The following is a 17,904-nucleotide window of genomic DNA, read 5'->3' on the forward strand; positions in this document are numbered from 1 at the left end:
AAACATTGTACAATAACAAGTCCTTCCAGCCCAACAAACGAACAATTACACCCACGTGACCAACTAACCTACTACCACTCGTGTCTTTGGAATGTAAGAGGAAACCATAGCACCGGAAGGAAGCCCATGTGATCACAGGGAGAACGTTCAAACTCTTTACAGACAGCAGAGGGAATTGAACCCAGGTCGCTGGCACTGTAAAGCAATGCATTAACCACTATGCTACCATGCCACCTGTGCCTCACATAAACACATCCATCACTGACGTTCCAGAGAAAACAACACAAATTTGCCCAACCTCTCCTATACTTTCTGATCCGTAATGTTCTGATAAACTGCTTCTACATGCTTTTCCAAGCCTCCGGATCCTTTCTGTAGTGGGTTGACTAGAATTCTCCACAATAGTCCAAGGACCCTCAGCGCAGATGTAATCTGTTGGTTACCAATGTGAATGATACCACTGGAACCTGACTCCAATCAACTGATGGTCCTGACCTTGAGCTGCTGAGTTGATTGGCTTGAGAAGATACCGATGGCGTTTATGATTTTGAAGGTGGACAAAGTTTGCACTTCTAAAGAAACACAGTGTGCTTTCATATCTGACCAACCTAACCTGCCTTTCAGAGTACTATGGTAAAGTCAGGAAGCAGGTGAACGTAGGCTGGCCTGCTGTCTAGTTAATTAGAGGAGCTGTAGGGGGGGGATTCCATGAAAAGCAGAACAATGAATTTTGGCACAGCAGGTTTCCAAATGCTGTTTGATCAGCAGCACCATGCCAGCTCCATCTAGAAAACAGAGAGTTTGAATGTCCTAGAAGGCAAAGCAAGTATGTGTTCAGAAAAAAATATTGTAGAGATGGATAATTTATTTAGGTTAGGGCAGTGATTCCCAGTGGGGGCGGTTACATTAGGGGAAATAGAAGTTGTTGGGGGCGTTCAAAATTCTTGTGAGGGGGCACAGTAAGTGACACCCTAACTTGAGGCATGAGACTTGACCAACTATTAGTAGAGCAGGCACTTCCAAAAACAAAGATGAGGCACTGGAGCACAGGAAGAGCCACAGCTCTGCAGGCAGTGAGCACTCGTCATCACAACGTGTCTGAAACTCAGCAATCTCATCCAACCTCACCAACCAAATAGACATTATAGGGAACACGCATAAAATGCTGGTGGAATACAGCAGGCCAGGATAGATGCTGCCTGGCCTGCTGCTTTCCACTAGCATTTTTTGTGTGTTGCTTGAATTTCCAGCATCTGCAGATTTCCTCGTGTTTGAGACATTATAGGGGATGCATAAATTAGCAACCAGGGTGCCCTTGGTTCGTGGCATGGAACAAGTTCATGCAGTTCAGCAGTTGGTAAGTCAAGTACACCCTCCTAACTTTCTCTGCAGATCTACGGAAAACAGGTCACACAACAATACAGGGCTGACCAGAGCCAAATGGTAAAATAGAGCCAATCAGTGAACCTGCCGACCCTGAGGATTCCTCTTGAGATGTTCAAAGTGACCTGGGCTACAAACGTGTAGACAAGAACATCTTTGGGGATTATGAGACCTTACATGATTGGTCAATTGCGCTAACTGGAATAGTATAAAGGTAGCTTGCCAAACACCAGCTTTAACTCGACTAACATTCAGATTTCAATCTGAATCCTTGTCAACAAAATCTTTGCTGTTGTGATCATCTTCACCTTTGCCTCGCCATTTCTTTGCATTCTCCTACCATCGTTCCATCCTTGTTCACTTGCTGCCATCGTCAACATCCAATGGGCATTCCCAGTTTGTGTTAATTTTTAATTTTAATTTAGCTCCACTAATGATGGATAAATATGTATGTTGCAATCTCTATGAATCTGAAGATGGTGAAGCCTTGAATACTAATCCTGCTAAGAAACAGAAACTACGGAAAGTGTGTCAATACAATGTTACATACCTAGAGTATGGTTTTATTCCATTCCTGTCAGATCAGCAATGCCCCATGTGTCATATTTGTAATACTGTAATGTCTAATGAAGCCAGTAAACCATCAAGATTGCAGGAACACTTCTGCAAAAGACAGCCTGAAAAGGCTACTTATGATTACTCAGTTTCAGAAAATGAAAGAAGCATTTTAAAGGCATTGCATACTCGAGTCATTTGCCAAGAAAGCTAAAAGTGACCTTGATAGTGGTCTCATTGCTTCTTATAACATTTCCAAAATGATAGCAAAGTGTGGAAAATCTCATACAATTGGTGAAAGATTAATAATGTCTGCTGTATCAAAAGTGCTCACCACTGTTCTCAAAATGGATACCAGTATCTTAAAATCAATTTCTCTGAGTTATAACTCTGTAGCTCATTGTATTGACAAAATGACTGAAGACATTGAGTATCAACTATGCACAGTGCTACAAAAAACAGATTTTGTGATACAACTGGATGAAGCAACCGTGCAAGACAAAGAGGCATTGCTAATGGCATTTATACGGTTATCAAAAATGGAAAATTTTATGAAGAGATTCTCTTTTGTAAAAAATTTAAAAACAAATATCAATGGAGAATGAATCTACGACAAGCTCAAAATGTATATTGAGGATAAAAGTATTCCGATTAGGAACATGATCTCCTGTGCAATAGATGGAGCATTAGGTCACCATGCTGGTTTAGTGGCATTCATTAAAAAAAAGAAATTCCAAGTCTGTTTGCAATCCAATGTGTAATTTATCATCAATAACTCACAGCCAAACCTCAACCAGTGACTTTTTTCAAGTATGACTCTTGTAATATCTGCTGTCAACAAAAATAAAGCTCATCCATTAAATAGCAGAATATTTTATCAGTCATGCCAAGATAACAATGAAGAGTTTGAATGCTTGCTTCTTCACACTGAAGTGTGTTGGCTGTCAAAAGACCATTTCTTAAATGTTTCTTTGATCTTTTTGACACACTGGTTGAATTTTTGCTAAAAAGTCAACAAGAGCTTGGGAAGCAAGATTGAACTTCTATGTGAAGATGCGGCATACCTAGCTGATCTGTATGTCAAACTAAACATTACAGGTGGCTCCCGTTTTTCGAACGTTCGCTTTACGACAGCTTGCTGTTACAAAAGACCTACATTAGTACCTGTTTTCGCTAACCAAAGAGGATTTTGGCTTTTATGAAAAAAAGATGCCCACTTAATACATGTGTTTACCCCGAGAAAGACTACCATGACCGTGAAACCTTGTGCGGGCAGTTGTATGGGCATGTGTGTGCGTGCCGATCTTTTTTCTCTCCAAATCGATTTTGGCTCGCTGTCTTCCCGATTTTGATAAGTGAAACTACACTGTACATACAATATTTCTACTTTATATAACTGTGTCTTTATCATATCATTCCTGCTTTTACTATATGTTTGAGTTATTTTGGGTTTTATGTGCTATTTAGTAGGTTATTTTTTGGGTCTGGGAACACTCAAAAATTTTTCCCATATAAATTAATGGTAATTGCTTCTTCGCTTTACGACATTTTGGCTTACAAACACTTTCATAGGAACGTTCTACCTTCAGATAGCGGGGGAAACCTGTATAAATTTGAAAGTGTAAAGTGAGAATTTCAATTTAATCCAGGTAAAAAGTGGAGTCTCTACTTTTAACTGAAAATTGGAAATGTATAAGCAAAACATTGGGAGAAGAATGTTATCACAGTTTTCCTGCATGGAAAGTATGGGACTCTCTTTCACAGATGGTGATTTGCAAGGGTACTGCTTATACCTGCAGTCAGTGAAGAAGGATTTTCAGAATTGATTCAAGGATTTGAACAACCTGGAAATTCCAGACTGGGTAATTAACCAATTTCTTTGCAAGGTGGAAGAACAGGAAGACAGCTTGCAAGAAGAAATGATCAAAATACAGAATGATGAAGAAGAAAAATGCTTTTCACAAATGTCAGCTTTTGTGGTATGTGGCTACACTGTCATATGAAGTTTCCTGGTCTTTGGAGAAGTGACAAGCTGCTCTTCATTGCATTTCCATTCTCTACCTTGTTGAGAGAGGCTTCAGAGCTCACAAAAAACAAAAACTACTTGGTCATTGTTATACATGAGGAACTGAGGCTTTTGCTGTCACAACTTGAACCAGATATTTCAACTCTTGCTAAAAACCATCAAGCTCAAGGATCACATTGATATTGAAGTTGCTTTACACCACACTGGTACTACATAAGCTAGTTTTAAAGACAAATAAAAGTTTAAAACAATAATTTTTCTTATGTTAGCATATGGTAGACATGTTTTTACACTATGGGGTGCCAGAAAGTATATGGCCCCTAAGAGGAGTGTTGGCAGGTATGAAGGTGCTTTGGGCTAACAAAGGTTGGGAAACACTGGGTCTCACATAAGAACACTGTGCAATCAGTAGATGTTTTGTACATCAGGCAACCTTGCTGCTGTCTCATTCTAATCCATTTCTCCTTGCTATTTCTGCTTATTTTCCTTCTCCTCCTCTACCAATATTGTCAGTCCACCTCTTGGTTCTTCTATTTGATAGATTCTCTCTTGGAAAGAACAAACAATATGAAACATAGCACATGGTAATTATTTTAGATACCTGACCAAAAGATCTCAGCACACTGGGAAACTGCTACATCCCAGCTACATTGGGAAACTGACATTTCCGAGTACAACAGACCTTTTGTGGCAGGTTCCATTCGGAAATTCAACAAACTGTAACTTCATGGAAATTAAAGAAATCCACTTTTCCCTACCAAAGATGGTACTGCAATAAATACTGAAGAGGGGGTTAAGGCGACTCCAAATTTTTTAAAAAGTGATTTTTTTGTTAGAAAATGTACTGTATATCAAAAGAAAAATTCCAGTGTACTAGATTCTTATGTTTTGCAATTCAACAATCAAATCTTGTAGGTAGACATTTGACCCAAAATGTTGGCAATTCCTCTCATAGATGCTGTTTGATCCACCAAGTTCCTCCAGCTGATTGTTGCTGTTTTTTCTTTCATGGCAACTTTAAGGTCACATTGGAATTATATAAATGTTTCTAACTACAAAAATAATAAGATAGAAAAAAATTGCAGCTCTTAAAATGGTTTGTCTCTATCCTACAAATAATATAAAGCTGATCACATATTAAATTATACCTTTGTTAAAATCCTCCAAAAATTTCTCCCACAATAATTACTGCAAACAATGAAAAAAGTTTCTTATTCATTCACCATTTGAGAAATATGAATAGTGAATATCGAGAATAGTCCTCCAGTAGGGTGTAAATTTAAATTCCTGCACGGGAAAACATCATCACAGAGGACATTATTTACTATTTTATTTAAAGCAGTCCCTCAGTTTACAATATACTAGATCATATGAACTTAATGGAATTTGATGCAAAATTACTCCCTACTTTTTTTTTAAGGATTCAAAGTACATTTATTATCAAAAAATGTATAAATTATACAGTCTTGAGATTTGTTTGCTTACAGTTTGCCACAAAAGAAAGAAAAGAAAAAAAAATCAAAGACCAACACCCAATGTGCAAGAGAAAGGGAAAAAAACGTAAATTACACAAACAATTGAAGCGAACAACAACATTCCGAACCAAATTGAGTACTTGGATCCAAAGCTCAGAGCAGCCCGGAGTAGGCCCAAAGCCTCGCTTATCAGTTCATCATATTAGCAGGCACGGAGCACAGCAGCCAGGGCAGTCTTCATAGTTTCCATGAAGAGAGGAGTGTCCATTGAAGAGGGCCAGCGAAATTGGCTCTCGCCTCGGATCCCAGTGTCCTGTCCTTTCAGTCCATCTGGTCCGGCATTTAAATTGACCAAACAATGGAACAGCAAAAGGCTCCAGTACCCTGGAGAGAAGAGTGAACATCACAGAGAACAAGTAAAATTGGCTCTTGCTTCCAACCTGGGCTGGCATTTAAATTGTCTAAACAGCAGATCATACTGTGCACTAGGAGCTGACTACTGCAAAGGGCTCAGGGCCTATACCACACTACCCAGCAACTTGCTCTGGGCCCAGATTTCTCCAACACAGTCCGAAGCCACTCGCAAGCTCTTCATATCATTTTGGTGCCCAGAGAGATTCCAACTTGCACCCGGGCCAGTTGTACGGACATCAAATCTCTGCCCCAATTTCTCTTGGTGCCTAGAACGATCCAACCTCACACGTGGTCCAGTTGTACTGATATCAAATCTTCTCTGTCCCGACTTCGTCTGTCAGTGCCCAGAATGATCCAACCTCATACATGGTCCAGTTGTACTGGCGTCAAATCTTCTCTGTCCCGACTTCGTCTGTCAGTGCCCAGAGCAATCCAACCTCACACATGGTCCAGTTGTACTGGCATCACATCTTCTCTGTCCCGACTTCATCTGTCAATGTCCAGAACGATCCAACATCACACATGGTCTGGTTGTACTGGCATCAAATCTTCTCTGTCCCGACTTCATCTGTCAGTGCCCAGAGCAATCCAACCTCACACATGGTCCAGTTGTACTGGCATCACATCTTCTCTGTCCCGACTTCATCTGTCAATGTCCAGAACGATCCAACATCACACATGGTCTGGTTGTACTGGCATCAAATCTTCTCTGTCCCGACTTCATCTGTCAGTGCCCAGAGCAATCCAACCTCACACATGGTCCAGTTGTACTGGCATCACATCTTCTCTGTCCCGACTTCGTCTGTCAGTGCCCAGAATGATCCAACCTCATACATGGTCCAGTTGTACTGGCGTCAAATCTTCTCTGTCCCGACTTCATCTGTCAATGTCCAGAATGATCCAACCTCACACATGGTCCAGTTGTACTGGCATCAAATCTTCTCTATCCTGACTTCGTCTGTCAGTGCCCAGAGCAATCCAACCTTGCACCTGGGCTAATTACATAGGCATCAGAGCTCCACTGCCCCAACTTCTCCTCTCTGAATGGCTCACTCCATCTGCAATGATTCTGCAACACACCATCTTGGCTCATCTCCCAAACTTGCCTCCCCATCACTCACCCCCTCATTGTTTGTGGCAATAATCTAATACAATTTACCTCAGAAAATATGTTTGTAATGATGTTTTTAGTTAAATTTCTTGCCTTTTCAACTACCAGTGTGCTGTCACACACGTTTGGTAGCACTATTTTAACTGGAAGTTTTGTTTTGATTTCACATTTGAAGATATATTAGTACTGTTTGCTGTATGCACGTGTACTAGATCACAATTAATGTGTTGATTTTGTTTTATTATTTGTGCAGGTTATCCATTAAATCCATGGCTGTCATCACTGAGTTTAAGGAACTTAAATTCTCTGACAGTGGGCAGATTACTGAAGATTCTGAACCCCAAAAAGACAATAAAAATCTGGAGGTAAAGATAGAATCAATTCAATAGAAATCCATTGTTTTCAATTGTTAAAAAAATACATGAATTGTTGTAGATCATTTCCAAAATCTCCAATGTACATAGTTAATTCTAATCTTTTATATGCTTGTGAGTCCTTTTATCATTTTGCTTTTGCTTTGCACTAAGGCTATTGCAACAGGAAGTCTTCAAATGATTTTCATGAAAGAACTGGAAAAAACTAATGTCCATTTACAATCACATTAACTCCTCCCACCCTCAAATTCTGAGATGTGAAGTTTCATGTATCAACAAAAATAAGGTGATGGTGTGGCACAGTTCACAATCCAAGGGATCTAATGTCAAACGCCATTCAGTAAAGAAGTGGGGGCAAATTGATGCTTTCAATCATGCCTAATTTACTTCCTGAAAGTTGCAGCTACTTGACCCCTCAAGAATCCTGAGACTTATGCCCTGGCATAACCCAAAAAATAGGGAAAGGGACCTAAATCCCAAACTAAAAGTGGTTGTTAATCTTTCTTAAACACCCAGTATGAAAATTCAGCATAAACAGGTCGGGATAAATGTATTGGGCTGAATGGCTGGTTTCAGTGCTATACACCTCTCCTACTAGATTCTTTCTTCTTCAGCCCTTTACCTTTTCCACCTTCATCCACCCACCTTCCTCCTCAGCTGCTCTCACCTATCACCTGCCGGCGTGTACTCCTTCCCCTCACCCACCTTCTTATACTGGTTCTTCCCCCTTCCTTTTCAGCCCTGATGAAGTTCCTCAGCCCAAAAGTTGACTGCTTATTCCCCTCCATTGATGTTGCCCGACTTGCTGAGTCCCTCCAGTGTTTTGTGTGTGTTGCTCAAAATTTACAGCATCTGCGGAATCTCTTTATCAAGAAGCCTATCTTCTTTATTACCTGACTAATTTGCTCTGTTTATGGTGGATATCCACTTCAAGTTCCCTCTACTCCCCTGCCCTTCTCAATATATTAATAGTTATGGTCTATTTCCTTGCCTTGACTATCATTTAAACAATTGAATGATTGAATATTCTCCCTGGCCATCCTTCCAGAACGCTGCAGTTTTCTTTCTTCTATCTATCACATAGCCTACTTTAGTATTATTTTCAAACTTCCTAATTCTGCTCTATATTATAGTATAAGGTTTTGATGTCTTACTGAAAAATAAAACATTATATACTAAACAGAATAACACTGGATACAGTTTTCCAATAACTATAATAACTGTCAATCATTACATTTTACTTTCTACATACCATTTTATATCTAATTCACCAGTTTTCTTATGATGCCACTAAATTCTTTTCTATGAGAACTATCTGAAGTTGAACCAAGATTATTCACAACCTTGGTCTTATCTTTGGCTCTAAGATGAGCTTTGGACCATATTAAGACTTCCACCTTCATCATATCATCCAATTGCTCCTGCCTCAACTTAACATTTGCCATTTGCCTATTTTTATTAGACTTAATTGTCCCAAAGCACTCCTGGTTGATGACTCTTATTCTACACCTCATACCCTTCAGAGCATACAAACCCCCATTTTAACTGGTACCACGTCCAATTCACAAATCATTTCTGCAGTTCGTGGTATATAATGGCTCTTAGTTAAGTAAGGAATGCACAAGTACATGTATGCACAGCTGCAATGAAAAACTTACTTGCAGTAGCATCACAGGCACATGGGAAGATGGACAAAGATGTCACTACAGGTTGTTATAAGTTCTCAGGATTGATTCCACTCATTGTGTGTACTCATTTACTAACCATAAAACCCTGGTTGACCAGCTGCTGTGTTTATTATTGGTTAAAAATCTTCACCAAGGATATGTTTTAGAAATTTTGGTTGCAGAAGATAGCTGTTCATCCTACCAGGCAAAACAAGGAGAAATCATGGCTAATCTTACTTCCCAGCATCTCAAAAATCAAAGTAAGAGTACTAGTACAATCACTCAAGTAGTGTGTGATGTTCTCCTAAGGGGCTGTCTATTGGAGGGCCCTGGATTGGCTGTTTTGGCCAATCTGGGATCCACATATTCTTCACCGCTACAGCCTTTTACCACCTTCACTGCCATGTAATATGTCATCATCTTCCTCCAGCTCCATCTTTGAGGACTTGATAGATTGCTCCTTATCTGGAATCTCCCTCTTGTCCTTACTGCCATGGGTGATTCTACCAGGAGTTAAATGCCAGATGGCTAAACTCCAGGAGGCATTGGTCTTGGGATCTCAGGAACTCACAAGCCTCAGCAACACGACACGATGATAATCCTTGGAGAAGAGTCAAAGTAATATTTAATAATTATCAACTCCACTCCATCTGTAATCTCCTTCATTTACAATCCACTGTGATATTGTGCTCTTCCATTTTATCCCATCAGCATCAAGGCCTTAAAATGACTGATTCCCCAGCTCTCTCTTTTCATCTATTTGTTCAAGGGTTTGGGCATTTTTATGAGATGGCTCTGATGAAATTTTCATTTTATAATTCCCCTGTGAGGCATCTTTGGACTTTTTATTACTTTGAAAGAACAATATACATACGTTATTATTGATACCACTTTGGTAAAAGCAAAAAACAAACATAATCATCATAATCATTGGATATGTTTATCTTCAATTCCACCTCAGTCAGTGGAATCCAGAATCGTTTGTATTGTATTGGATACCTGCAGTATGGGATTCAGTACCACTCAGTATTAATAACCATGTACAATGACGTTTATGCATAACACATATTTGTCCTTCCCACAGACTCCTTGGTTAATGGTAGGAGTCCATTGGCATTAAAAAGGTTGGGTACTCCAGTGCCAGATCATATGGTATAACTGGAATTATGATCAGCTTTAATTATTCCTGTTTTAGGAATGTCAGGTCTTTGAATCATACCACACCCTCTGTATCAGCCTGATTTTAAGGTTTAATAGAAGAATTCCCAGCACATCTGTCAAAGTGAACATCACCTCAAGCGTCTCTTTAACAATCCTGATTGAGGGAGTCAGAAATGGAGCTGCTCATTACTTCCCATAATGCTTGGTTGAGAACGGAACACACTATTTTGTATACTGTACCAATTCAATGATAAAAAAAGTAATTGGAAAGAAATATAGAAAAAAGGAAAACCAATTCAAAAAGTAATATGCCACATAGAAAAAAATAGTTTTTTTTAACTTATTTTGATCATGTGAACATCTGCAACTCATTTTAAAAAGTATTAAGGCACTTTGAGAAACTACTCCAAAAAAAACTATTATTGCCTCACCTCTCTTTGTAAAATTCCCTATCAGGTTGCAGGCACTGATCTTGTGAACAAGACGGAATGTAAGTAAGCCATGAAACTTTTGAATGTTCTTCATTGTTCTGAAACATTTACTAAATAGTTTTGAAAGTCACATACTCAGTGGCTACTTTATTCAATACTGGGGTGTACTAATAAAATGGCCACAGGAGTGGAACCTGGTGTGGTCTTCTGCAGCTGTAGTCCATCCACTTTAAGTTTCAACATGTTGTGCATTCAGAGATGCTCTTCTGCACACCACTGTAACATGTAGATATTTGAGTTACTGACCCCTTCTGATCAGCTTCAACCAGTCAGACCATTCTCCTCTGACCTCTCTCATTATAAGGCATTTTCGCCCTCAGAACTGCTGCTTACTGGATTTTTTTTTTGCTTTCACACTATTCTCTGTAAACTCTAGACACTGTTGTGTGTAAAAATCCCAGGAGATCAACAGTTTCTGAGATGCTCAATCCTCCCTGTCTGCCATTAACTGGCATGCCATGGTCAAAGTCACTTAGGTCACTTTTCTTCACTCTTCTGATGATTGAACAGCAACCGAGCCTCTTGACCATGTCTGCATGTTTTTATGCATTGAGTTGCTGCCACATGATTGGCTGATCGAAGGCATTAACAAGCAGATGTGCAGGTGGCCACTGAGTGTAGTATTTGAGAATTTTTTTCTTAAATAAATATATGTTTTATGTACATCTTCGCATGGTTACATTTCTGTTCTGGCAGCTTTCCAAATCTTAGAGCAGTTCCCCATTGGCAGGCAGGGAAGAAAATGATATCATACCCATTGCAACAAAACAAGACCTAGAAAGAATTGTAAGTCATTCTGCATGAACTTAGATGTTCTTCACCAGTATCTCAAACACTTTGCAATGCTTGTGGCACAAATAATGGATAATATGCTGCACATTGTCACTTGACAGGAAACATATGCCTGGAATTGGAGGAGGTAGGGAAGGTCCTTAATGAACCTTTCAGTATTCTCCTGTTAGAGACACCTTAACATTCGTGAGGACAATGTAAACCAGGCTGATTGATATGCCAGAACATATTGATGTTAAGAAAGTGAATAGGCTGAAACTTTTGAAAAATATTAGGATAGATAAGTTCCTGGGGCTGGATGGGATATACCCCAAATTACTATGGGAAGCAAGGGAAGAGATTGCTGCATCTTTTAAATTTTTTTTGACTGAAATACTATGCAGAGTAGGCATTTCTGGCCCTTTGAGCCATATTGCCCAGCATCCCTCGATTTTAACCCTAACATAATCATAGGACAATTTGTCAATGACCAATTAACCTAACAACTGGTACATCTTTGGGCAATGGGAGGCAACCCACACGGTCACAGGGGAAACATACAATCCCCTTACAGGCAGCAGAGGGAATTGAACCCAGGTCGCCTGTACTGTAAAACGTTGTGCTAACCACTACACTACTATGCTGCCCCCACTTGCGTCCTCACTTGCCACAGGATTTGTACCAGATGTTTGGAGGATGGCAAATGTTATTTCTTTGTTGCAGAAATGAAGTAGAGATAACACTATGAATTATGGACTATTGAGTCTTACTTCAATGATGAGCAAATTAAAGGAAAAGATTCTTAGAGACAGCATTTATGAACATTTGGAAAAGCATAGTCTGATTAGGAATAGTCAGCATGGTTTTGTGAGGAGCAGATCATGCCTCACTAGCCTAATTGAATTCTTTGAGAATGTTACAAAGGACATTGATGAAGGTAGAGCAGTGGATGTGGTGGATGTGGATTTTAGTAAAGCGTTTGATAAGGTTCCACCTGGTAGGCTTGTTAAGAAAGTCGGGAGGCATGGGATCCAGGGAAACTTAGCAGTGTGGATACAGAGTTAGCTTGCCCATAGAAGGCAGAGGGTGGTTGTAAATGGAATGTGTTCTGCCTGGAGGGCAGCGGTAAGAAAGTTTATAGTGTGTTGGCCTTCTTTAGTCAGAGGACTGAATTCAAGAGCCATGAGGTAATGTTGCAGCTCTATAAAGTCCTGGTTAGACCACACGTGGAATATTGTGTTCAGTTCCAGTTGCCTCATTATAGGAAGAACACACGCTTTAATGATGGTGCAGAGGAGATTACCTTGATTCTACCTAGATCGAAGAACATGTATAATGAGGTTAGAGTGAGTAAGCCAGGGCTTTAGGAGAGAAGGAGTATGAGAAGTTAGTTGATAGAAGTATACAAGATAATAAGAGGCACAGATCAAGTGGATAGCAAGAAACTTTCTCCCAGGCAAGTAATGACTAATACAAGGGGGCATAATTTTAATGTGGAAAGTATAGGAAGGATCTCAGAGGTAGGTTTTTTACACAGAGATTGGTGGGTGTGTGCAATGCCCTGTCAGTGGTGGTGGTAGAGGAGGGAAGGGCTACGTTATTCTTAGAGTATGTTAAAAAGTCAGCATAACATCATGGGCCGAAGGTGCTTTACTGTGCTGTAGTGTTCTATGTTCTGTGTCTCATTGTAATATATTAAAATGCATTCATACTGTTGCTTTAATATGGAAAAATGTTTCCTGGGTACATTATTTATAAAAGACTAGTGAGACAAAGATATGATTGCTAGGAATTCTACTTCAGATTTACCCGATTTATTTACTAATGATGATAAATAAAATGTTCCAATGTGTTTAATGATCAAACAATTGGTATTAACACTGAATTCAATTAAAACGCTAAGACAATTTTCTTTGAAAAAAATCTTGAAGAAATATTTTGGGTGTTAAGAAAGATATATTAAATTTTCAGTACTGCCAGGTTTTTTGTTTCCTTTTTTTAATACGGGTTCATTTTGCCTTATTTGTGCACCACAGTTCCCTGGAGACATTGGATTGCATAGCAGGGGAGATATTTCAAAATCAGCAAGCTGGGGCTTTGGGACATTCTACACACCACATTTCCCTTGGAGACATTGGATTGTGAAGTGGCAAGGGACAATAAAATGAAGTTAGGTTTAAACGGAGAGGTAATTGTATGAATGGGCCAGTGTTGGAGTGGAGAGTTCAGGCTTTGGTCCATATAGGTTTTGGTGAAGAGAGGTGGAGACTGTAGGTAGATTATGGCGTTTAATTTTTCTTTCCTTCTTATTGCACAGTTAGAGCAGTGGAGGTTTGCCAGACAGAATAGCGGGATGCTCTCCTTGCAGGATAAGGGAAAGCAGGGAGACCTCCCGTGTCCCTGATGAGTACACCTGCAAGAAGTGCTTCCTGTTGCAACTTCTTTCAGTCCATGTTGAGGAACTAGAGATTGAACTGAGGAATTCCAGATCATTTGAGAGGCTCAGGGGCTGATTGACAGGTGATAGAGGGAGGTAGTTTCACCCAAGGTGCAGGACACAGGTAACTGGGTGATGGTCAGAAGGAGAAAAGGAGATAGGCAGCCAGGGCAGAGTACCCCTGTGACTATTCCCCTCAATAACAGGCATACTACTTTGGATACTGTCGGTGGGAGGGGTGGAATGACTGAGTAAAGAAAAGCCACAGACAGAGGTAATAGAGGTATGGAGTCTGGCTCTGTGGCTCAGAAGGGATGGGGGGAGAAGAGACAAGCTGTAGTCATAGAGGATTCACTGGATAGGGGAAGACGAGAATGATTCCAGGAATTAAATGATTAACATATGAGGTGCATTTGATGGCTCTGGGCCTGTACTCACTGGAGTTTAGAAGAATGAGGGGGAGATCTCATTGAAATGTATTGAATATTGAAAGGCGTAGATAGAGTGGATGTGGAGACGATGTTTCCTATAGTGGGGGGATCTAGGACCAGAGGGCACAGCCTCAGAAAAGAGGGATGTTCATTTAGAACAGAGATATACATGTGAAATCATTGGGTATATTTAAAGTAGAGGTTGATAGGTTCACAATTAGTCAGGGTGACAAAAATTATGGGGAGAAGGTAGGAGAATGGGGTTGAGAGGGATAATAAATCAGCCATGATGGAATGATAGACTCAAAGGGCTGAATGGCCTAATTCTGCTCCTATGTCCTATGGTCAATGGTCTAATGGTTCTGTGGATGAGAATGAGATTCTCAGAGGATATGCTGCCTTCTGGGTGCCTGAGTCAGGGACATCTCAAATAGCATTCTTAAGTGGGAGGGTGAGTAGCCAAAGTCATGGTCCAAGTCTGGACCAATTATGTGGGTAAGAAGGGTGAGAGGCCCTATGGAATGAGCTCAGCGAGTTAGGTGTTAAGTTGCCAGGACCCCCGGGGCTGTGATCTCAGGATTGCCACCCATACCATGTGCCAATTAGACCAGAGGTAGGATGATCATACAGTTTAACATGTGGCTAAGAAGGTGGTGCAGATAAGTGGCTTTAGGTTTTGGATCATAGCCCTCTTCTCAAGGGAAGATGAAACATGTACAGATGAGACAGTTTGCACCTGAACGAGGGGGACAGATATTCTTGCATGAAGGTTTGGTACAATTGCACAGGGGGTTGGGGTTTAAACTAGAGTTGCAGAGCGATGGGCTCCAGAGCACTGAAGTAGATGGTGGTGTGGTTGTTGGGAAAAATGTTGTTAAGCCTACATGCAAATTCAGGAGTCATAAGGTTGAGCATTGTGGAACTAATGCTTTGAGCTTGTATATGCATGTATATAAGGGGGAGAGGTGGTATTACTAGTTAGAGAATATGTCATGGCAGTGCTGAAACAGGACAGACTGGAGAACTCATCTTCTGAGGTTATATGGTGGAACTGAGGAATAAGAAAGGGTTGATCATGTTAATCAGATTACATTATAGACAACTAACAGTCTGCAGGGTTTAGAAGAGCAAATTTGTAAAGAGATTGCAGACTGTTGCAAGAAACATAAGGTTGTGTTAGTAGCTGATTTTAACTTTCCACATATGGACTGGGACTCCCATAATGTAAAAGGGCTAAAGTTTGTCAAGTGGGTGGGATAAAGTTTGTCAAATGTGTTCAAAGAAGTTTCCTTAACCAGCACATAGAGGTCCCAACTAGAGAGAGTGTGATACTAGATCTTTTAGGGAATAAGACAGGGCGGGTGACAGAAGTGCTTGTAGGGGAACTCTTTACATCTAGTGATCATAATTCCAGTAGTTTGAAGATAATTACTGAGAAGGATAGGTCTGATGCTCGGGTTGAGATTCTGAATTGGAAAAAGGCTCATTTTGATGGTATCAGAAAGGATTTGACAAATGTGTATTGGGGCAGGTTGTTTTCTGGCAAATATGTACTTAGTAAGTGGGAGGCTTGCAAAAGTGAAATTTTGAGTGCACAGAGTTTTTATGTTCCTGTCAGAATAAAAGATAAGGATAACAGGTTTAGGAAACCTTGGTGTTTGAGTGATATTGAGGCCCTGGTTAAGAAAAAGAAGGAAGTGCATAGCAGGTACATGAGTTACTTGAGGAGTATAAGAAATGGAAGAGAACACTTAATAAGGAAATCAGGAGGGCTAAAAGAAGGAATGAGGTTGCTCCAGCAGACAAGGTGAAGGAGAATCCCAAGGACTTCCAAAGATATATTAAGAGCAAAATGACAGCAAAGGACAAAATTGGTCCTCTGGAAGATCGGAGTGATCTTCTATGTGTGGAGTTGAAAGAGATGGGAAATACTTTAAACGGATTTTTTGCATCTGCTTTTACTCCAGCAACAAACACAGAGTCTAAAGAAGGGAGGCAAAGCAGCAGCGAGGTCATGGACTACATTGTGGGCCAAAGGCCCTGTACTGTGCTGTACTATTCTATGTTCTATGTGCTATTACAGAGAAAGTGTTTGTTCTCTCAACACAAATTAGTGTGACCTGAGCTAGAAGGAGATGGGTTATTAACTTCAAACTTTCTGCATAATCACTCAAAGAGTTGAACTGCACGTGCATGTAACTCATCTCCTTCTACCTTAGGCCACAAACTTATCAATCACCCCTACTGTGGACCATTTCTAGAGGTCCAAGATGACGACTTCTACAAAGAAGGGCTCCATATGCTCCACGACCGCTAGGCTAAGTGTGTAAATGTAGGAGGGGACTATGTTGAAAAATAAATGTGCTAGGTTTTCTAAAATTGACTCCTTCTACATTAGGCCACGAACTTATCAATCACCCCTTGTATGTCAACCTTGAATTTCTTCTTACAATTGAGCATCAATGTTATTTTCTCAGTGATGTAATTGATTATAATGCTATCAAACATGTCAATCCAAAGGGGTTTCCTTTAAGTCATCTTTCTGGTTAAATCCTAGCATTCTGGTGGTATAAGACGGAGATTTGAAGTCATCTTGCAGATTCAGACCCACTTTGCCAGTTTCAGGAATGAAATCCTGGTTAGGCCAAACTTATTTCCTTATGGCCTTGGTATTTTATTCAGCCAGCCTCTTATAGTTCTGAAAAATGTTATATTACATGTGTTCAACAGCTTCAAAATCGGGTTTGTTACTTGTGTAAGCATAAAACAGTAAAACAGAAAAATTAGTATCTGTTCATTATAATTAGAAACTAGCAGATCTTGAAAATAAATCCATCTTCTGTTATATGTTCATAATATTTGTAGCTGCCTTGATTGAAGAAGATATCAACAGTTTGAATTCCCTGACAGCTGAAGAAATAACTGCACAGGAAATGTTAGAGGAAGAAAATAATGCATCTATGTGGATGAAATGTATGATACAATGAGTGTCTCAAAAAGAGGCACTTGGGTTAAAGTGGTCACTAGAATTGGGAGTGAATCATACAGCATTCTACATCTCAAATTTCATTTGAATATTCTCTTTTGTATCATGAACTATTCCGCAATAAAATGAATAATTAGCAGTTATTAATTTTAATTTCATGGACTATATTTATTCATCATGGAACCATTTGATGCTAGTGGAAACATGAGAGCATATCTTCCAACTGTTAATTGACTGCCAGTGAACCACTATCACAGACAAACATAATGAAATGCATAATGTCAGGTGTTTTAATGAATTCACCTTTGGGTTTTTTTAACTGAAGTGAAAGTGAAAAACCTCATTGGGTAAAACCAGCCATTGCAGGCATCACTTTGGTAAATCCAGGAAGATGCTGGTGCATTTAGTCGCAGCGGCCTCTCCAAATCCAGCAAATGATGCAAATGTTTGTCTTACACATTTGTCTTATGATCGCCAGACCTTACTGGATTATTGTTAATACAAAATTCTGCAGTTTGGTTCATTAGCGAGACCTACAGTAGATGAGCTGCGTGACCTTGGATTATTGCATGGCCTAAGCCCTCATACCAAGCTGTCACCTATTACAGCTGAGTGCACAAGA

General features: G+C 39.9%; 1 protein-coding gene across 1 annotated transcript in view; it reads left to right on the top strand.

The window, feature by feature from the left end:
- The window catches only part of LOC140726031 (uncharacterized), a 56,253-nt gene extending 38,917 nt beyond the window's left edge, over nucleotides 1–17,336 (top strand). The window contains exons 7-9 of the mRNA XM_073041927.1: nucleotides 7,218–7,329; nucleotides 10,623–10,656; nucleotides 17,162–17,336. Of these exons, the coding sequence (XP_072898028.1) occupies nucleotides 7,218–7,329; nucleotides 10,623–10,656; nucleotides 17,162–17,283 (268 nt within the window). The 3' untranslated portion in view covers nucleotides 17,284–17,336. The remainder of the gene's footprint in view (nucleotides 1–7,217; nucleotides 7,330–10,622; nucleotides 10,657–17,161) is intronic.
- The last annotated feature ends 568 nt before the right edge of the window (nucleotides 17,337–17,904 follow it).

Source organism: Hemitrygon akajei, chromosome 4, assembly GCF_048418815.1.
Source record: "Hemitrygon akajei chromosome 4, sHemAka1.3, whole genome shotgun sequence".
Taxonomy (NCBI): domain Eukaryota; kingdom Metazoa; phylum Chordata; class Chondrichthyes; order Myliobatiformes; family Dasyatidae; genus Hemitrygon; species Hemitrygon akajei.